We start from the raw sequence: 17,483 nt of genomic DNA, 5'->3' as shown, positions 1-17,483 counted from the left end.
TTCTGCATTGTGAATAGCTATTTTTGCGAGCTGAGCTGCAAATAAAATTTGGATTGGTGTGTTTTTGGTTCTTCTTTTTTTTATAAATGTTATATCCACTATACAAGGGACGTTATGTTAGCATCACTTGCTCCTGCTTCTGCAAATAATTTCCATTGTTGGATTCATTTTAAAATTAAACACAAAGATAGAGTGCACGGCGTTGATTAATCCCTTGGGATGCTTCTACGCTTTTGTCCTCATTTCAGGATCGTTTGAGGTTTATGAATGTGTGCCTGACCTATGAAATGCGTGCGTGGTTAGCCGTTGTTTAACACCAGTGTTTTTATTTTCTGAGACAAATGTGGTCACGCCTTATCGTTCGTGAAGGAATAAATGGCTTAGTTGGCTCTAGAGTGGTTTCGAACTGTCTACCCTACAATCGCAGCCGAAACCTCTTTTCACCTGCACTATATCCGCAATAAAAAAATCACCCTCCAATTGGAAGAGGAAAATAACTTCTAAAAATGCTTCATGCAACTGCAACTTAATATCCATTCTTATTCTTATCCCGTAGGAAATGGCACGTTTCATCCAGAATTTACTAGAGTAAGTAATTTTTCTCCATTCGTCACGGAACCTTTGAAGTGAGCACTCCATTACATGAGTCTAAAGAATATCAAATTAACCTTAATGAGGGTTTCTTCCAGATTGTGGATGGTAAATAAGATGAACACTCCTACAGTAATCAAAGCAATCATTCGATAAAGTTGAGGAAAATATACTACGAAGGAAAGTACTACGAAGAGTATAGGAAAATATAATACGAATGCTGAAAGGGTGGACTATGGACAAAATATTTTATTTTATAGCAAACCCTCAGCGATCAGCATATACTTAGCACCGTGACTTTCTTCTCCAGAATTTATGGTGTTTAACTAGCCATCCCAGTTGCCAACATAGTATGTGATTAGGTTTTACCTTGCTCGCTTCCTCATTTCCTCAGAAATCACCATCAGTGAGAATAATTGGAAAACAAAAGGGAATAATTGTTAAAATATGCTTCTAAATATTACATAATAAAATAAATAGGAATTGTTTCAAATTAAAAATTGTAATTTTGGGAGTGAAATGAAGAGGAAAGGGCTTCTAAAAGCACTACTTATATGACACCTAGCTCTGGAAAATTATTTCACTCGGGATGTTCTCCATTCATACATAAAGCTGTATCCTTGCCGAACTTACATTCATTTTAAGTTTGAAAGAGAAGGCAACACTTCACTTAATGAGTTTAAATTTACTCAAAAAAAGATGACTTCACGTTTCTAAACCAATATTTGATGAACACATCGGAAACAATGTTTTCAAACAAAAGCGGTCGTTTTAAACGCGTGTCGATAAACAAGTTGACATCTGAAGGCTTTAAAGTGTCTCAAATTTCATCCCAAACATAAAACATCTTCCTAAATATTTGTATATGGACTAGTTTTTAACTGCTCAGCCGAAGAAAAAAACATTCCAAGAGAAATTCGAAATTTCTTCAAAAAAAAAAACATTGGGATTTTGTTCCGTTTTCTTTTGTTTACGTTCTATTGTTTAAAAATTCCACTCAGTAACACAGAACTTTACTTCTAGTTACAAAAATAGGAAAATTTTTTCTCCTAATCGAAACTATCTCTCTGGAATTTTTCGGATTTAGGTTCTCATTAGCAGACGTGCAGGAAATAATAGAGGAAAATAGGGGAAAATGCACTTTTGTTTCCTGTGGGCGAAACATATCCTTAAGAGCCGCAAGTTCACATAAATTACATTATCTGGGACAAACATAAAACTGCAAAAATACGGATTAAGATCTTTCTCACAATCAAAGCCTGATTATGTAATTTTCTCTTGTATGCATGTGTATGGGTAACGAAGATAAGACATTCAAAAGCGTTAAAATTGAAGACGTGAAAGTTAGAAATGGTCCTGGAAGGAAATTGCACCAAATTATCATGCAGTAGCTTCATAAAGTTACTACGGAATATCGTAAAATTCTTCTACCCAAGGTGAGGAACTAAGAATGGGCCACTTGGAACATGTGTTTTGTATAATTAACTAATTAATTAATTAATTCAAATACACAATTGGTGCACCAAAAAGAAGAGAAAAAAAAATACTTTTTTTAAGAACAGAAGAACATGATAAGAAAAAATCGGCAAACTTACTGTCAGTGGAGTTTGTCGCAGTCCTTTTCATTGCGGATAACAAGTCAAGCATGTCGTTCCAGACAGTGAAGAATCCTCTCATGATTATGAATTATTTTCCATGTTTTGCATATTACACTTGTCTATTGTACTGTAATATAAGAATTTCAGCATTTTTCTGCAGGAACTAAATTAGAGCGAAGAGGAATAGGGTAATTTTAGATATGTTATAGAAGATTTAATAAATCTTTCTTATGAATAGTCTTTAGCGAGTGCATTCATGAGACTGTTCCTCACTACTCATCGCTTAATTATCCAACTAATTAAAACAAAAGGTTTTGGTCTAAGAACTATTTGCAATCTTTCAGTTCCTCTTTTTCATTTTTTGCGACTCGCAAAGATGTCATTTTCGCACCTATGACATCATTTTTTAAACGTTTATTCCTAGCGATCATAGAAAATCCAGATAGTCAATGCAGGTATTCTCCGAGTGTCCTTGCATCCATGATTATGGGGAGTTAAAGGGGTCACCTTATGAATCTGGAGTTATATGGGTTTCAGCCTGGTAAAACCTATACAAGGCCGTTGATTATGGAGAGGAGGGCGATTCCGTTCATCTCTCCCTATTTCCATGTAAACGGAAGACCCCGGAACGCTGTTTCTTACGAAGGCTTCTGTTGCAACGCGCAACTCTTGCGCCCCGCCCCCGCCTGCGATTCGTACGAATAGGTTTTAGACGAATCGCAGGCGAGAGGGAGCAAAGATGGTGCGCTGCAATAGAAGACATCGTAAGCAACAGCGTTTCCGGGTCGTCCTGATACAGGGAGGTGTGAACGGATTCATCCTCTTTCCCACAATTTACGACCTCGTATAGGCATTACCAGGCTGAAGCCCGTACTACCCCAGATTCGTCAGGTGATGCCTTTAAACTAAGAATTTAGATGTGGCCGTAATGGAGTTAGAAATTAACTTTATTACATTCCAAACGCATTGATCTCTTTATAAATTAATGCATTAATGCATACATCCATGCGTTTATTTGCAAAAGTTTGCAGTTTCGTATCAGATAAACAACGTCCGATCCTCCAAAATTTGACTATGTGTTGAATCAAAGCGTAGGATCTTTCTAAAATTTTCCAGGAAGAAATACACATTTGACCAACGGTTGGTCAACGTTTTCCTATCGATTTAGGACGAACTCATCGATATTTTGCAATGTCTCTGCTGATACTTGCTCTTATCTTTCTCTCCAAAATTTTCAGGGTCACTCTCTCAAGTTTCCTTAAATAGTAGTTCATTATTCTCAGTATAGTTTCTTTGACTCATTCAGAATCCACATTTCTGCATCATCTGTGTATTTCCTTATTGTTTTTGGTCGATTTAAACAATGCGCAGAAAAATTTCTGACATTTACATTCAATAAACGCTGAAACGCATCTCCATGCATTCTCTTTTTACTTCAACTCATCACAGCGAATACTTCGAAAGCAGTTGAATTTTCTTTTTTCTCTTTAATTCAGTGTCTGCCAGCCTTACTTTCTTTTTATATAAATTCTCATACAACCATTTTTTGAAAAATTTAAAAGGCTTCATTTAGCAGTTCAAATTTCCGAAGTTCTAAAGTTTCCTTTAGTGTTGACTTAATTTCCTCAATTACCTTTATTTTTTTTTGCCAGAGGCCAAGCTGCTAATCCTCAGAAAAAGAAAAATTTCAAGTATCATCATGCTATATAATAACGCGCTTAGTCCGTGTGTGTATGTGTGTGTTTGTTTGTCTGTGTGTCACGAAAATACTCCATAATGATGCAGAAGTCTGCACCGGTGGAGTGCCGAACCATCGCCATGTAGCTGATAGGCGAGCACACTACCTTTCCATCATTGTCAACAGAGTGAAAAGTGTGTATGTTTGCTTTCATAGGCTAAAGTTATTTTCTGACATTTGTTAATGAGAATAAATGAACTTCATGTGAATGTACACTTCTAAATTTGCAAACTATCATGCTATATAATAAAGGGCTTATTCTGTCACATGTGCATCTTTTTGTGTCTCAGTCACGAAACTCCAAAAGGAGAGGGGGACGGATACCACGGCGTCGGATTGGTGCGAGGTAGTCCCAACGCGATAAAATACGGTAATATGGTTTCTGCGGCGTCGAATTCTGCTCCGGAGCAGGGTCAAGCGTATAGTTGGGAAAAATCCCTCCTAAAAACGACCCCCCCTCGCAGACCCTCCCCAAAACGACCCTCTCATCTCGTTCCCATCAGTATAGCTGCCCGCACAGCAATCAAAACTTGCGTATAATAAGAAATTTAAAAAAACAAGTAAACGCATAATAAATAAAATAAAACAACACGATGTAATAAACAAATAATAAATTATTTTAAAAAATAGTAATGCTACAAGTAAAACAAAATACATATTGTAATGCAGCGATATTAATGGAATAAATAATAACTAGAAATTATATGTTCATGTTAATTATATGTTCAAAATGCCGCGTGACGTGTGCCAGATGGAAGAAGATCAAGAAAAATAAAAGTTTTAAACAATAAACAAAAGTTCGATCGCCGCCGGAACCATTATTTTTGCAAAACGAAAAAACAGCTGAAAAAGAAGGAGAACACCTTTTAAAACAATTTTCACACTATTTCTAACTATTAACAAACAATTTTACTTATCGACAATGGAAATGAATGGATGAGAGTTCGATCCCCGCCGGAATCTAGATTTTTACAAAACCGAAAAAAAGCACTGAGGAGAACATTTCACCGGCAATTTTTTGAAATTGTACTTAGAGCACTGTTTGCCACATACAAGTGTTATATAGAGGTTATTTTAGCGATTAAAACCAGGTCTTAATTGGAAATTACTGCTGGACAGGTCGGATTTTGTGACCTTGAAATAGACATGAATAACTCACTAGCGAAGAGACATAAGAAGATAAAGATGGGTAGAAGGTAGGTGGCTGCGTTGTGTAGAAGAAGATTTGCGCTACAAAACGGCCAGAAAATCTTTTGCAGGGACCCTCTGGTTTTTTTTGAAACCTAGTTGAGAAATAGTTGAGAAATTTGGCATTTTTCTCAACTTTTTCTCAACTAGCTTTTTTAGAGATGAAAAATACCTGTAAAAAAGTAAAAGCAAATTACGAGAGCAAAAATCCTCCTCTACAACATACTTTAAACTGAATTCGTTCTTATTAACTATGAGCTGAGTTATGGAAGTTTGTTTGAAATCACACAGATTTTGACGCGTTGCCGAAAATCTGAGATTTCGCTCTTTTCCTCGTTGCGAGGATGCTGTAGCACCGTTCAAAAATTTGATTCCATATTTGGATACAGCATCAGAGAAAACCCCCAAATGCAAATTTTGGCCTTTGTAGGTCTTCTGGTTCTCTCAAAAGCTAGTTGAGAAAAACTCAAAAATTTGAGACAAAAATTGGGATTTTTCTCAACTAGGTTTCAAAAAGACTAGGAAGGCTAGAGGCACCAAACTTCGTAGAAATATAGAAGAAATCTCCCTCTACACAAAGTTGCCAGCTTTATTGCACGAGAGTCACTTTGAGCCTAGATATTGAGAATCTAGTGGAGCCTACTTTGTACTAATTTTAACCCTAATTGCGTCTGTAGATGTCTTTTTTCCGTTTAGTAGGAGCATCAGAATTGCTTTTTCGACTGAAAGTAAGAAAGCCGTCGCTGTCAGAAGAGAAATCTGCTCTTTAAATTCTTTTACGTTAAGTGCAAAAACAGGACCTCTGGCAAGGATTGATTCCTGACCGTCACAATAAAAACAGCGCGACATCGCGCTGATCCTTCGAACCACGATGAATCATTGCTGCATCAGCCGTTATTTCAACAGATGATGTAATGGCTAATTAACAGATATCATTATCGAAATATAATAATCGATCGATGGGGAAAGCTCACGCATAATGCACTTTATCTGCACAACACTTACCAACTTGTGTCAGCGCACTTGCCTTTCATTGTAGCTATGCTTCTACATTTACTTAGTGCTCTTACACTTCTGTTAGCTTCTGAAGATCTCGTTTGTCATCCTTTCCTAAGCGAATTTTCAACGCTTCGTTTCCGTACCACTGCGGATCTTCAATATATTGAACTGGCTGTAACGGAAGAGTGCCGAAGCAATGTGCAAGCTATGAAGGAAATGAAGATTTCCTCATATGGTCTGTTAGTACTCAACACGAAGTCACCTCTGGTTAGTTTCATTTCTTTCAAATAAAGTAGTAACACACAATTCTGTAGTTCTTAGACTTGATGAGTTGGACAACAAGTCGATTTTTTAAACGGATCAAAACTTTAGGTAGCTAATTGCATTTAAAATGATTGGTTTTCTATTTTATCACCTCCTCCACATTATCACTTTATTTATTATGCATAACATCTATTCAATATTTCAACTGTTTCTGCTAACTCAAAAGTAGTTAGTTTGCAGAAAATTTGATGTTTCAGAAAGATAAGGAACGCAAGTTCTTTACTTCGATCTTCGCAGACTTCAACAATGAAAAATGGCCTAAAAACAAGGAATTCCAAGCCTTCTTCGTTATCGGAAGTCAGGAACCCGATGGCAGTGTAGTTCCACCTGGAAACTTTCCACGAGCGGAGCGAAAACTGCATTTCAACTTTTATAATCTTAAGGCTAAAGCGGCGAAATGCTCTCGGTTGATCAACTGGGCGTTCTGCAATCTCCCTTCCGATCAGCAAGAACAAGGGCAGAAATCGCCACACGAATTTTTCCCTTCGTCTAGCAGAACGGAGCCTCCGCAGATTCATCACGAAGACTATTACCGTGATGGGCAATCCGTTTTCATCGTTTTGCATTTCAAAGGGAAGGACGCGGAGCACTTTGCCAAATTATTCAGCTATGTAGAAACCAGTCGCAGAGGAAATGCAGTGTATCGAGAAAGAAATCTACACATAACACTAGAAAAACAAGAGTGGTTGTCGTCTCGAATAGTTGATATAGTCGTCTTTTCTCCATCAGACGATGTTTCGAAGGTGATACCGATGGAACGATTGGACAATTTGTGGCCAGACATCAATCGCCAAATGGTCTTCCATGTCCTTCCAGAAAACTCCTTGACTCCTCAGAACTCCGTCTCTCTTTGCGGCTCTAAATGGGCAATCACTAAGAGGACTCCCGGGTATGACAACGAATGCGAGGGCGAAGGGTTTGACAGATACCTTGAACAATGGAATAGACGTCCTGATAACCCCATTAGAAGGGGTGGAATGACGACGACTACGACAACTACGACAATATCTCCAGTCGAGGGTGGAAGTCCAGATCGAGAATATCCTGGCTCGCCTACTGATTTCGGCGACACAGCTGCGGATGAGTTCCCTGCTTTTCCCCTAGGTAACGCTGGCCTCCAATATTCTAGATTGGAGGCCAGCATGTCGAAGCTGCTAGAGAAGGTGCAGCATATTGAGAACAAACAACAAATGTTCGGCGATGCTCAGATGGCGCTCGCCGCTGAATCGCAACATACAACGAACCTCCTCAAAACTATGATGAGCGAGTTAAAGGAGAGAAATGAGTTACAGAAAGCCGAGATAGAGTTGGAGGATCTGAACCTTAGAAGGAAATTCTGTCTCCATCGCGATGAGAACGCGCAAACAGCTCTTCGTCGTAATCTTCAGCAGGTTGGAATTAATGGCGAATCTTTCACTGTGAAACAAATAGAAGCTCTGGTGAACAAGCCTTACTTGGAGTACTATAGAGACGCTTCTCGCCCCCAGCTGGACTTCATGCGATGTTCTCTTTGTAACAAAGACGAAATTAGGTTTAATCCAGAGGATAGATTTCGAACGTGCGCAAGCGAGCAGCAGATGTTTGGAAAGAACGTGAACCTCCTTGGGAGAGGAAGAGTTTTGTGCTTAAATAAGATGTCAGGTAGTGCCTCACGAAACCCCAGGTACGGTATCAGCCGTGTTCTGAATCGCTTAACATTTCACGAAGCATCAAAAGCGCACACAAGCCTTTTGGATAGTTTTAAGAGGGAAGCAGCAAGAGTTCGAGACAGTGTATCCTCAGAGAACGTCGCAGCAACTGTCACATCTACTTTTGCAGCGTACACGATTGCAAAAGAAGGACTTCCTTACTCAACACAGTTCCCTCTTCTTGTTATGGCTATGAGAGCCGGAGCAGTTGGAACCAGCGCACACTATGATCCCACTACTGTGCATCGGATGATCAAGTCATTTGCTGTACACATGAAGTATGACCTAGTAAAATACTTGGTCCAAAACAGAATGCCATTCTCAGTGCTTCTCGATGGATCAACTTCATCGCGTGGAGTAAAATGGATCGTTTTCCTAGTAAAGACTGTCTCACCACAGCATAGGCCTATAACATTCCACTTTTTTCTTTCTGATGTCGAGAGCGAAACAGCGAATCACACCGTGGAAGCCTTCTTGGGGCATTTGAATGAGATGGAATCGTGGGCTGAAGCTCCAGGTTTGAGCGAAACCATTAGGAACTATGCAATGAAGAATATGGTAGGTCTGTCATCCGACGGCGCTGCAGTGATGCAAGGGCATATCGGTGGGGTCTACGCAAGGATGAAGAATTTGATACAGGAGAGCACGAGAAACGATGCTCATCCACGGAATAACCTCATTCTGTCAGTGTGTATGGCGCACAAATTAAACCTGGCAGTGACCACTGAGAGAGGATATTTCTTCCAATTAACAGAAGCAGTTGCTATGGAAATGTACCACATATTTGGAACTACGGTGCGAACGGTAGGGAGAAGAGTATACAAGAGAGTTGCTAAGCAAATGGGCTACCCCTATCTACAAATGAGGGCACTATTCAAGGTGCGATGGGCTGCAAGTTTAGTGAATTCAGTTTCCAACATATTGCGTGTGTATCCAGTTCTACTGCAGACATTAGAGATACTTAAAAGCCGCAATCGCTTTCCGGCTGAAACAGTGAAACGAGCAAAAATCGCATCGTGGGTTCTCATGGATGGTCGCACATTCATTGCAATGCACCATGTACACACTGTGTTAGAAGTTCTTGCTTATATCTCATTGTCACTCCAGGAAGAGGAAGCCCTCCCTATTGATCTAGCTTCATCTTGGAGGGGGACTGCTGAAGCTCTGACTAGCAACATTTATAATATTAAAACTGAGCGGCAAATCCTTGAAAGAGGAGTGCTCAAAATGTACGACAGATCGACAAACAAGTACAGTCACGTCAGCGATGATTATTTCAACAACTACTACACTTCTCCTGAACAGCACCCAGCAGGTACGGGTCTGCTGCTTGCGTTTATCCGAAGGCATTCAAGGACTACTCTCCCTCACGCGGCGGTCATTCGGAAGAAGAGGAGGAGGAACAAGAACAACCTGAAGTACAAGAAGAAGAACAGGAAAGCAGAGCAATGCTCAACATAAAATTGTTCCGAAATTTAGAGCTCGCAGAAGCGCCCGCCGGAATAAGTTTGACTCAAGAAGATCCCGACTTGGCTTATCATATTGAAGACTCGCCGGACTTCGATTTACGACAACTCCGAACTGTCACCCTAGGACGAGTGTATGAGGCTACCAAGCCGACTACGTCGGTTGCAGACGCTGCATTTCATTTTTATCAAGATGTTGCTAGGGCTTTGCAGCAACATATGGAAAGTGGAAGGGAGTACGAACTTCGGGCGAGTGACCTGATTGCATTAAAAAGGCAAACAATCATAGATATTGTGGAGTTTGCTGGAGACTTTGAAAGTGGAATTATAGACTACGTGCCAAGTGATTGGAATTTCCCTGACAGAGGATGTCCAGAATATATAAATCAAGAAGAGCAGAGATTCAATCCCAGCTTGCGACATGAGCTCATCCTCCATTCCATTGGAACCTTAGAGCGATACTGCAACATCGCAGGTTTGAGAGAACCAATGATACGCTTCTACAACACTATAAGTCGAGCATTATCTCAGCATATGCAGTGCGAGATAAAAAATTCGGTAGCCCGTATTTGTACGAACAACATCTGAAAAACTCCCATAAATTTGGAATTGCGGAGGAAGTGGCGCAGGTACAGCTATATCACATTGTTGTAAACTCCGTTTCTAATCTTTATCTCTTCGTTCTAGGCTATCAGATGTGTTCTGGTAATTCCTGCCAGCAATGCAGATTCTGAGCGAAGTTTTTCGGCAGCAAATCGTCTATCCAGGGAAGAGCGCAGCAATATCAACACGGAAACGCTTGACCACTTAATGACGTAAGTATCCTACACTCATATTACTTTTTGCTAAGTACTGGGTCTTAAGTGTTCAACGCAATGGACCCAGCTTGTTAACTGTGAAGCTGGAGCAGCTGGCTTCCCAATGGATACATCCTCTACCAGGACTGCGTTTGCGACCTGGGAAACCATCCACATATGAAAAAGAAGGCAGTCTTATGAAAGAAGTCAAACATGCTATTGCTACTGGTACGTTTCCTCTGTCTACGAACTTCTTCTGTTTTCTGAAGGCTTTCCTCTTCGTTCAGGTAATGTGGACTCCCTAACCGCCTTGAACGTGCGACGACATATGATTTTGCACGGTTTGAGCCACCGAAGTGACTCTGACGTCATGAAGCATAGATTAGAAGAGCAGGAAAATGCTAAATCGTCCATCTTCAAGATTGGCTCAAAAAGCGCAGTATTTTCATCACCAGAATTATGAAGAATAAATTCTTTAAAAATCATTTTGTGGTTTCTGTGCCTTCTTCTTATTATAACTTTTTATGCTACGGTAGTCTTCCTCAACTGCAACCGCAAGACTTCTTCAATAGTTTATTCAAATATCAAACAAATTTATTTTGAACGCAAGTGCTGAATACGCATCATTGACGTTTTTTCTTCTTTGAGGCAACTTCCACTTTTTAGTCGCAGATATTGGGACCTGAAAAAACCTTAGAATACGTTTTAGTTGTGAATATCTTCTGATATGCGGTAAAAACGTGCCATTCACTGCTAATCCTCCTTCACGTTTCAGCATAACGTCTGAAAAGAAGCAGTGCAGTTTTCGCTTCTGTTTTTCTGGTGAACCCTAAATTACAAAAATAAATTACACTAAATTTTATTAAAATGTGTTTATTTAAAAACAACAACACGTCGTCTTTTTTCTTTGCTCCCTTCATTTTTTCCTAATTTTCCGACCCCTACCTTAATTTTTTCTTAATTTTCCGACCCCCCCTTACGACCACCCCCGTGACCCGACACCCCCCTTTACGACCCCCCGTTGAGAAATTCTCAACACACGCTTGACCCTGCTCCGGAGTGAGATAGCTATAAAATGGAGGGAGACAGGTCCCATGGCGTCGGAATGGTGTGCGGGAGTCCCAATGGTAGAATGGGTTTCTATGACTCATTCGCGTATCTTTTTCCATGCATATTTCCTTGATGCTGCTAACACCCTTTCTTCAAAAAGTGGAAACACACATGTGAATGACTGTTTAGATACAATGCTAGCCAACACTCATTCACGTGGTCTGACGTAGAGTTTTATCTTCATCACTACGATGCTGATATTCACGCCATTTCATGTCAGCACATCATTCTGTGCTAATAGTTGAGAGGGAGGGAACTCATAGTTCGAATAATGTTTCCAAAATGTGGAGTTGTGAGAGAAACATAGATGTAAAATCAAGTTTGATTGTTCTCCAAAGATAGTACTGACGTGTTTGGGAAGAAAATTATGAAATCTCTTATCTATGCCTAAATTTTCAAGGAAAAAATTGAAAGAAGCGTTGATAGAAGAAAAAAATTATTGTAATTTTACAAAAAAAAACTCACTCCGTGTTATATAAAGTTCGAGTGCACACATATAGATAGCTCTTTCCTTTTTTATTTTTTATTTTTGAAAAATATTTCGATACGTTAGTTTTAGATCAGTTGATTTTGGTTATAAGCCCCTGTATCTTTCAGTCTCGGATGCCTTCAAGAGCGAGTTGTGTCCATGTGTGCTTCCTGCGTGAGGCACCTCAGCAAGGAAGGGAGAAACCGGCGAAGCATGACAAAATATTGTCACATGATGGGAGATGTCAACAAAGAGGAGAGAGCTGATTTCTGCACAAGAATGATTGAAAGGAACGAGGACTTCGCTGACTGTATCATAACGGTAAGTCTAGGGTTAAAATTATGCTTTTTCTACTCTCCCCCAAGATATTGATTCTATCGACCTTCCTCTTGTTCCCTGCGGGCACAATTGAAATTCGCACGGATAGGTTTTCGCACCTGCTGATTACAAGTCTGCAAACAGCTTTCCACCAGGACATCGATTTATTGACTCTGAGAGGTGTTCACCAAATATGCTTAATGTGCTGTTGTTGGTTAATGTTTGTGCTTAATGGATCATTCCGTGAAGTATTGTTACGTTGAAGGAAATGATTATCACCCGAGCCTAAGGTCGAAATCAAAGCATCCTGTTTTGCTCTGCCGATGAGATGGCATTTCAATGAGTGATGCAACAGAGTTAGCCTTTTTCGCTGGAGAAATGCGAGTAAACAGTCAGAATCACCGAGGAATTCTCCAGCGATGCTTTGTCCGATTCAACAACGATGTCTTACATGGTTATTGACAGATTTCACTTCTTTTGAATTTTTCACATTTGTCTAAATTAGGTTGTTCGTGCAAGACATCGAGCCATCTCATAAGAGTGCATATACAAGCCAGAAGTTGCAATCGTGGAATACTAACGCACTTGTTTGCCTCCTAAATCACCTGACCTAACCCCAATCACCTGAGCAAATATGGGGAGACATGAAAACATATTCTATGTAAAATATCTGATTACTTTTTGAAGTTTACTTTCTTATCATCAAAGTGATCAAATTAAGCAGGTTAAAAATAAAGAACGTGGGTCAGCTGAAAGACATTGTCTTCATTTTCTGGAAAACATTGACTCCCGAAGTATGCTGCAAATACATCGAAAACGTTACAAGAGGAATGGAGCAAGTAGCTGAACATAACGGATGCAACATTAAAGAGAAGAACAAGATCAGATGTGACTGTGCACTGAGTGTACGCAAATGTGTATTTGTTGTTTTTTTTTCCTGTAGTTTATGTCAGCAATTTCCTCTCGTTTGCTGTTCTCATTTTCCGGTTGGTGATTGAGATTAGTTACTTTAGTGTTAGTTAGAGAAATAAGTTCCTTTTATCTTACTTGGAAGATATTTAGATCTGACGAGAGATCTGTTATAAATGCTGTACTTACACATGTACTTGATGCTTCCTTTTAAAGGCAGCATACCACGAATCTGAGGTGGTGCGGATATCGGGTGGAGTATCCGTATACGGGTCTTAGATTATGGAGACGGGGGTAGTTCTGTTCATCTCTTTCTTCATCACTGCAAACAGCCGCCTCCAGAATGCTGTTTTGTACGACGCCATCTGTTGCAACGCTCCACCCCTTGCGCCGCCTCCGCCCTGCGATTCGTCGAAAATCAGTTCGGACTGCCCGATAGGCAGTAAGGGACGCTACGCGTGAGGGTGGCGCGCTGCAATCGAAGGAATCGTACAAAACAGCATTCTGGGGCCGGCTGCTTGCAGTGATTCAGGGAGAGATAAGCGGAACCTCAACGGTCTTCATAATCTACGACCCCGTATACGGATACTCAAGCTTTGATGCGACATTAGGCACGACCGCTTGGCAATGGCGTGAGGTACGTGACGGGCTATACAGAGGCCTGGATGGATAATCATTGCCGCTACAGGGGTGGGCGTGGTCAGAGTGACAAAAATGTGAATGGTATAGATTTGTTCAAAGCTAGCGTCGTTCAACAGGTCAGGAGCCTTTGAAAAAGTCGGTTTATTTGACGTTTTTCTTTTTTTTCAAGCGAATACCTTCTGGAAACTGCGCAAATGATGGTTTTATTAAACTGAAATGAAAACTTCTATGGATTTATTCTATGGATGAAAACTCGAAAACTCGAAAACTCGAAGCCAGGAAGCGTGATAATGATCTCTAGGACATTTCGAAGGCACAGAAATTATTTATAAGTTGTTTTACTGGCAGAGATGGTGCTCTGTTCGAGAGCCACTGACATAACAAAGGTAACAACAGATAGCGAGGAAAAGCGAAATTACAATCTAAACAAAAAATACGAAAATCTTATGTGAATAGGATCGTTAAAGCTCAGATGTCGCACAAAAGATGACTTCTTTGCAGATTTTACGTTAAAAAAACTATTCTAACTTTCTAGCTGTTTCTGTCGTTCACTGGGCTAAATAGCACTTCAATCAAAATCCCAACATCTCCGATGCTTTAAAACAATATCTGTGAGTGGTACCAAAATGTCCGTAATAGTATCCACATTACGAACATGTAACTATAATTTTACTTCTCAAACTATATATTCACTTCAAAAATCATGTATCCTCAGGGCGCAATTATCTCATATTCGGCCTTGCAAATGTTTAGCCGAAGTGATTTTTTCAGAAACTGTTTCACTTGTCTTTTTGAAGGATTCTAGTTACATTCAGTCGATAGATCGCGAGCTCACGATTCGATTGATCTTCAGATATTATGATAGGGATGAAATTGAGGTGAGTTGTGAAAAAAAGACGCAGCTCCTCGCCTTTTTCGTCTTCTGCCGCGGAGTTAACGATCTTACTGCAAAATGCGGCGACGCTCATGTAGCCAGTTCTTTTTCTAATTTTTTTTTCTTGAAAGATCTTTCAATACGTCAGTATTAGACCAACAGATTTGTGTTGTAAGAGGATTTGCTGTTTCTGTTGCATGTGGAGTAGAAAAGTGCAGAATGCATGTAGGAGGAGAGCTGTCTTAGCAAATAAATGTCTCAGGCTTTTTTTTCTGCATTTGAAGACTGCATTTTCTTCAAGTCTCTATTAAAATGTCTAGGAATATGCACATGGTACTAGAATGATGTAGGAAAAATTAGTCTCATTCATATCACAACTACAGGAATATTGGAACAAAATTTATGGATGAAATTACAGACTTTATGCCCAGGATTTAGAGTGGAAACATCAGTGGTAGGTTAGTATAACACAAATATTTGACTATCTCGTATAGTAAAGCTTTGGAACGAAAAAATGAACCCCCTACCCCGTCCTCCTTCTTTCCGAGGTCCTCCTTCACAACATCGCTTTGCTTAATTTTATTGTTTTCAACAGATTTTCATGGTGTTTTCATTGCGTGAAAAACAAAGCATGTTTGTTTTGCGCTCCAACTCTCCACTTTATTGATACTTCTTCTTAAAAACAATCGTTGTTTGCATTTATGGGATGTTTTCCAAGTTTTTATTTTTTTTTCTGACGAACTTTGAGCTCCTTCTCTTATTGTCTCCAAGTTTGTTCATAAATTTACTTAGTAGATCTAAAATACTATTTATGGATCAATTGTCGTAGTTTTGAAATGCTACGGAATCCTTTTTTAGTGAATAAGTTTTCTTAGTCGCCTATGGATATCTCCGTAATCTCACTTTTTTCGCTTGAAGCTGTCAATCTTCATCGCTTTGTAGGCAAAGTGAATTTTTTTCTCTTTCTATTTCATATTTTATCTATGATATTTCGTTTATTTTGCTAAGTTAGAGATCGAGACTCAGTTTATAGAAATAGAAGTAAAAATGCGAATCCTACTTGTCCTATAAGTTCAGGAATCGGAATTTTTCCATGCACCTAGGCGCGCCAAAGGTTATCTGACGAGGCAACTGTTTGCAAGCTTAGGAGCGATAAAACAAAAGCGCCTAACGTGAATTTCATGCGCTTGACCGGATGCAAAGAATTGCTTCGTTGGATAATTTCATCCACTCAAAGGTTTAAAAGCGTTTCGTTTGATAAATTAATCCTTGAGTGCTTTTGATGCGTCTGATTTCTGGATGTGTTGGGGTGTTCCGCATTTTCGTTGCAATTCCAGAAAACCATGTTCGGGTCTACAGCTAATAGTGAAAACAAACCAACGTAGAAAATTTTTGCCAACGGCATCCAAGGGAAACATTGGTGCCCTAATACCATTCACAAATGCATCTACTGGTTTAGTACAGTTCATTTTGTAAAAATCTACATTAATCTATTTTTGAATTCCTTTTTTTTTTGATAACTGCCTGACTGATTTCAACGTGACAACCTCTGAGCTAAAGTTAAGAAGTGCGAAAATTTATCGATTCACACTTTTTTCCTCTATTTTTTCTTAATTACATTGAAATCTCTCTTGTAAAGCTCTTTCGAAGGTTGATGGTTATCCTAAATATCAATCTTGCCTTGGAAAACTAACTTTATCAAATTTTTGAAAGATTTTGTCTTTGAGGATAAAAAAAAATGTTTTCAGTGGTTTTTTGGATCAGCGATTGCAGCGATCTATACGGAAATGGATACGGACCAATCAACACAGAAGAACTAGCATCAACAATTTTACTTTCTCGAAATCCTGATATTTCTGGATCATCTAACACTAACTAACTATAGAGTTTGTGGAACCTTTTCGAAATCAGGAATAAGCATTAATACAGTTTAAGTTCTGTACCAATCAATTTTTGTAACATTCCGTTGATTACTGGTAAATGTTTCGTGTATTTCACTTAGAAGCAGAAACAGGGGCAACGAATACTTCTGCACAGTAGCAGAAAAAATCAATATAAATATTTTTATTCGATTGTGCTTATGGAAAGAGTCGTCGTTCTTTTTCCAACGACCCAATACACCCGGAGCGTGGATAAAGAAATTCGTTAAATTTGCCTAGGGTCTTATTTTAAACCATCTGTTTCATTTCACCTCCCGCTCCCTCCCTTCCCTAATGTTTTCATCCATGCACAAAATTAAAGGAACGGAAGAGCTCTAATATTATGTCGAGGATTTCTTGGAAATCAGCTTCATCGCATTCCATACATTATGCTGATTACATATTTAATTCATCAATTGAGGACGCCTTGATCATTGTGCATGGACTGCCTAATTGGACCCTATTTCCGGAATTTTGCAAGATTTTCGATGCTACAGTAGCAGCATTCTAATGTGCAACGTCGTTTTTTCCCACGGTTTTTTTTCTAAACTTAGTCCTCGCATTTTAATGGATATTCTATAATTAGGCCGTTTGTATTAGACAAAAAAATGGAACCAAACCTTCAAATAGGATCTGTGTAAACTCAACAATAGACAATAAAGCAACATTTGAGTTTTTTTTTGAATTTTTCATCACACCAAGAGCGATTGTTATTTTGATTAATGATTTATGTTGTTTCTTTGTTGATCCTTATTTATCACTCATTGTCCAGGAATCGTATGGAAACTAGACATGCTTGAGTCCGGATGACTTCTGCTCTGATTTGATGTATCGACAGCATTTCTAAATAATT

The 17,483-nt window shown here is 39.2% G+C and overlaps 1 protein-coding gene across 2 annotated transcripts; it reads left to right on the top strand.

The window, feature by feature from the left end:
- Positions 1-6,156: 6,156 nt before the first annotated feature.
- RB195_021665 (uncharacterized protein) lies at positions 6,157-10,852 on the top strand (the record flags this gene model as incomplete). 2 transcript variants are annotated; one of them, XM_064208523.1, is made up of 7 exons in its annotated part: positions 6,157-6,381; positions 6,636-9,376; positions 9,442-10,067; positions 10,133-10,221; positions 10,280-10,407; positions 10,457-10,617; positions 10,677-10,852. In XM_064208523.1, 7 exons carry the CDS (start codon positions 6,157-6,159, stop codon positions 10,850-10,852), a joined length of 4,146 nt encoding a protein of 1,381 aa, XP_064064404.1. The 2 variants fall into 2 exon arrangements, with proteins under 2 accessions (XP_064064404.1, XP_064064405.1); XM_064208524.1 differs by having other exon boundaries at positions 6,636-9,386; positions 9,482-10,067.
- Positions 10,853-17,483: the final 6,631 nt, after the last annotated feature.

The sequence above is a fragment of the Necator americanus genome, chromosome X, assembly GCF_031761385.1.
Source record: "Necator americanus strain Aroian chromosome X, whole genome shotgun sequence".
In the NCBI taxonomy this organism is placed as follows: Eukaryota; Metazoa; Nematoda; class Chromadorea; order Rhabditida; family Ancylostomatidae; genus Necator; species Necator americanus.
This window is presented reverse-complemented; position numbering and strand designations above follow the sequence as displayed.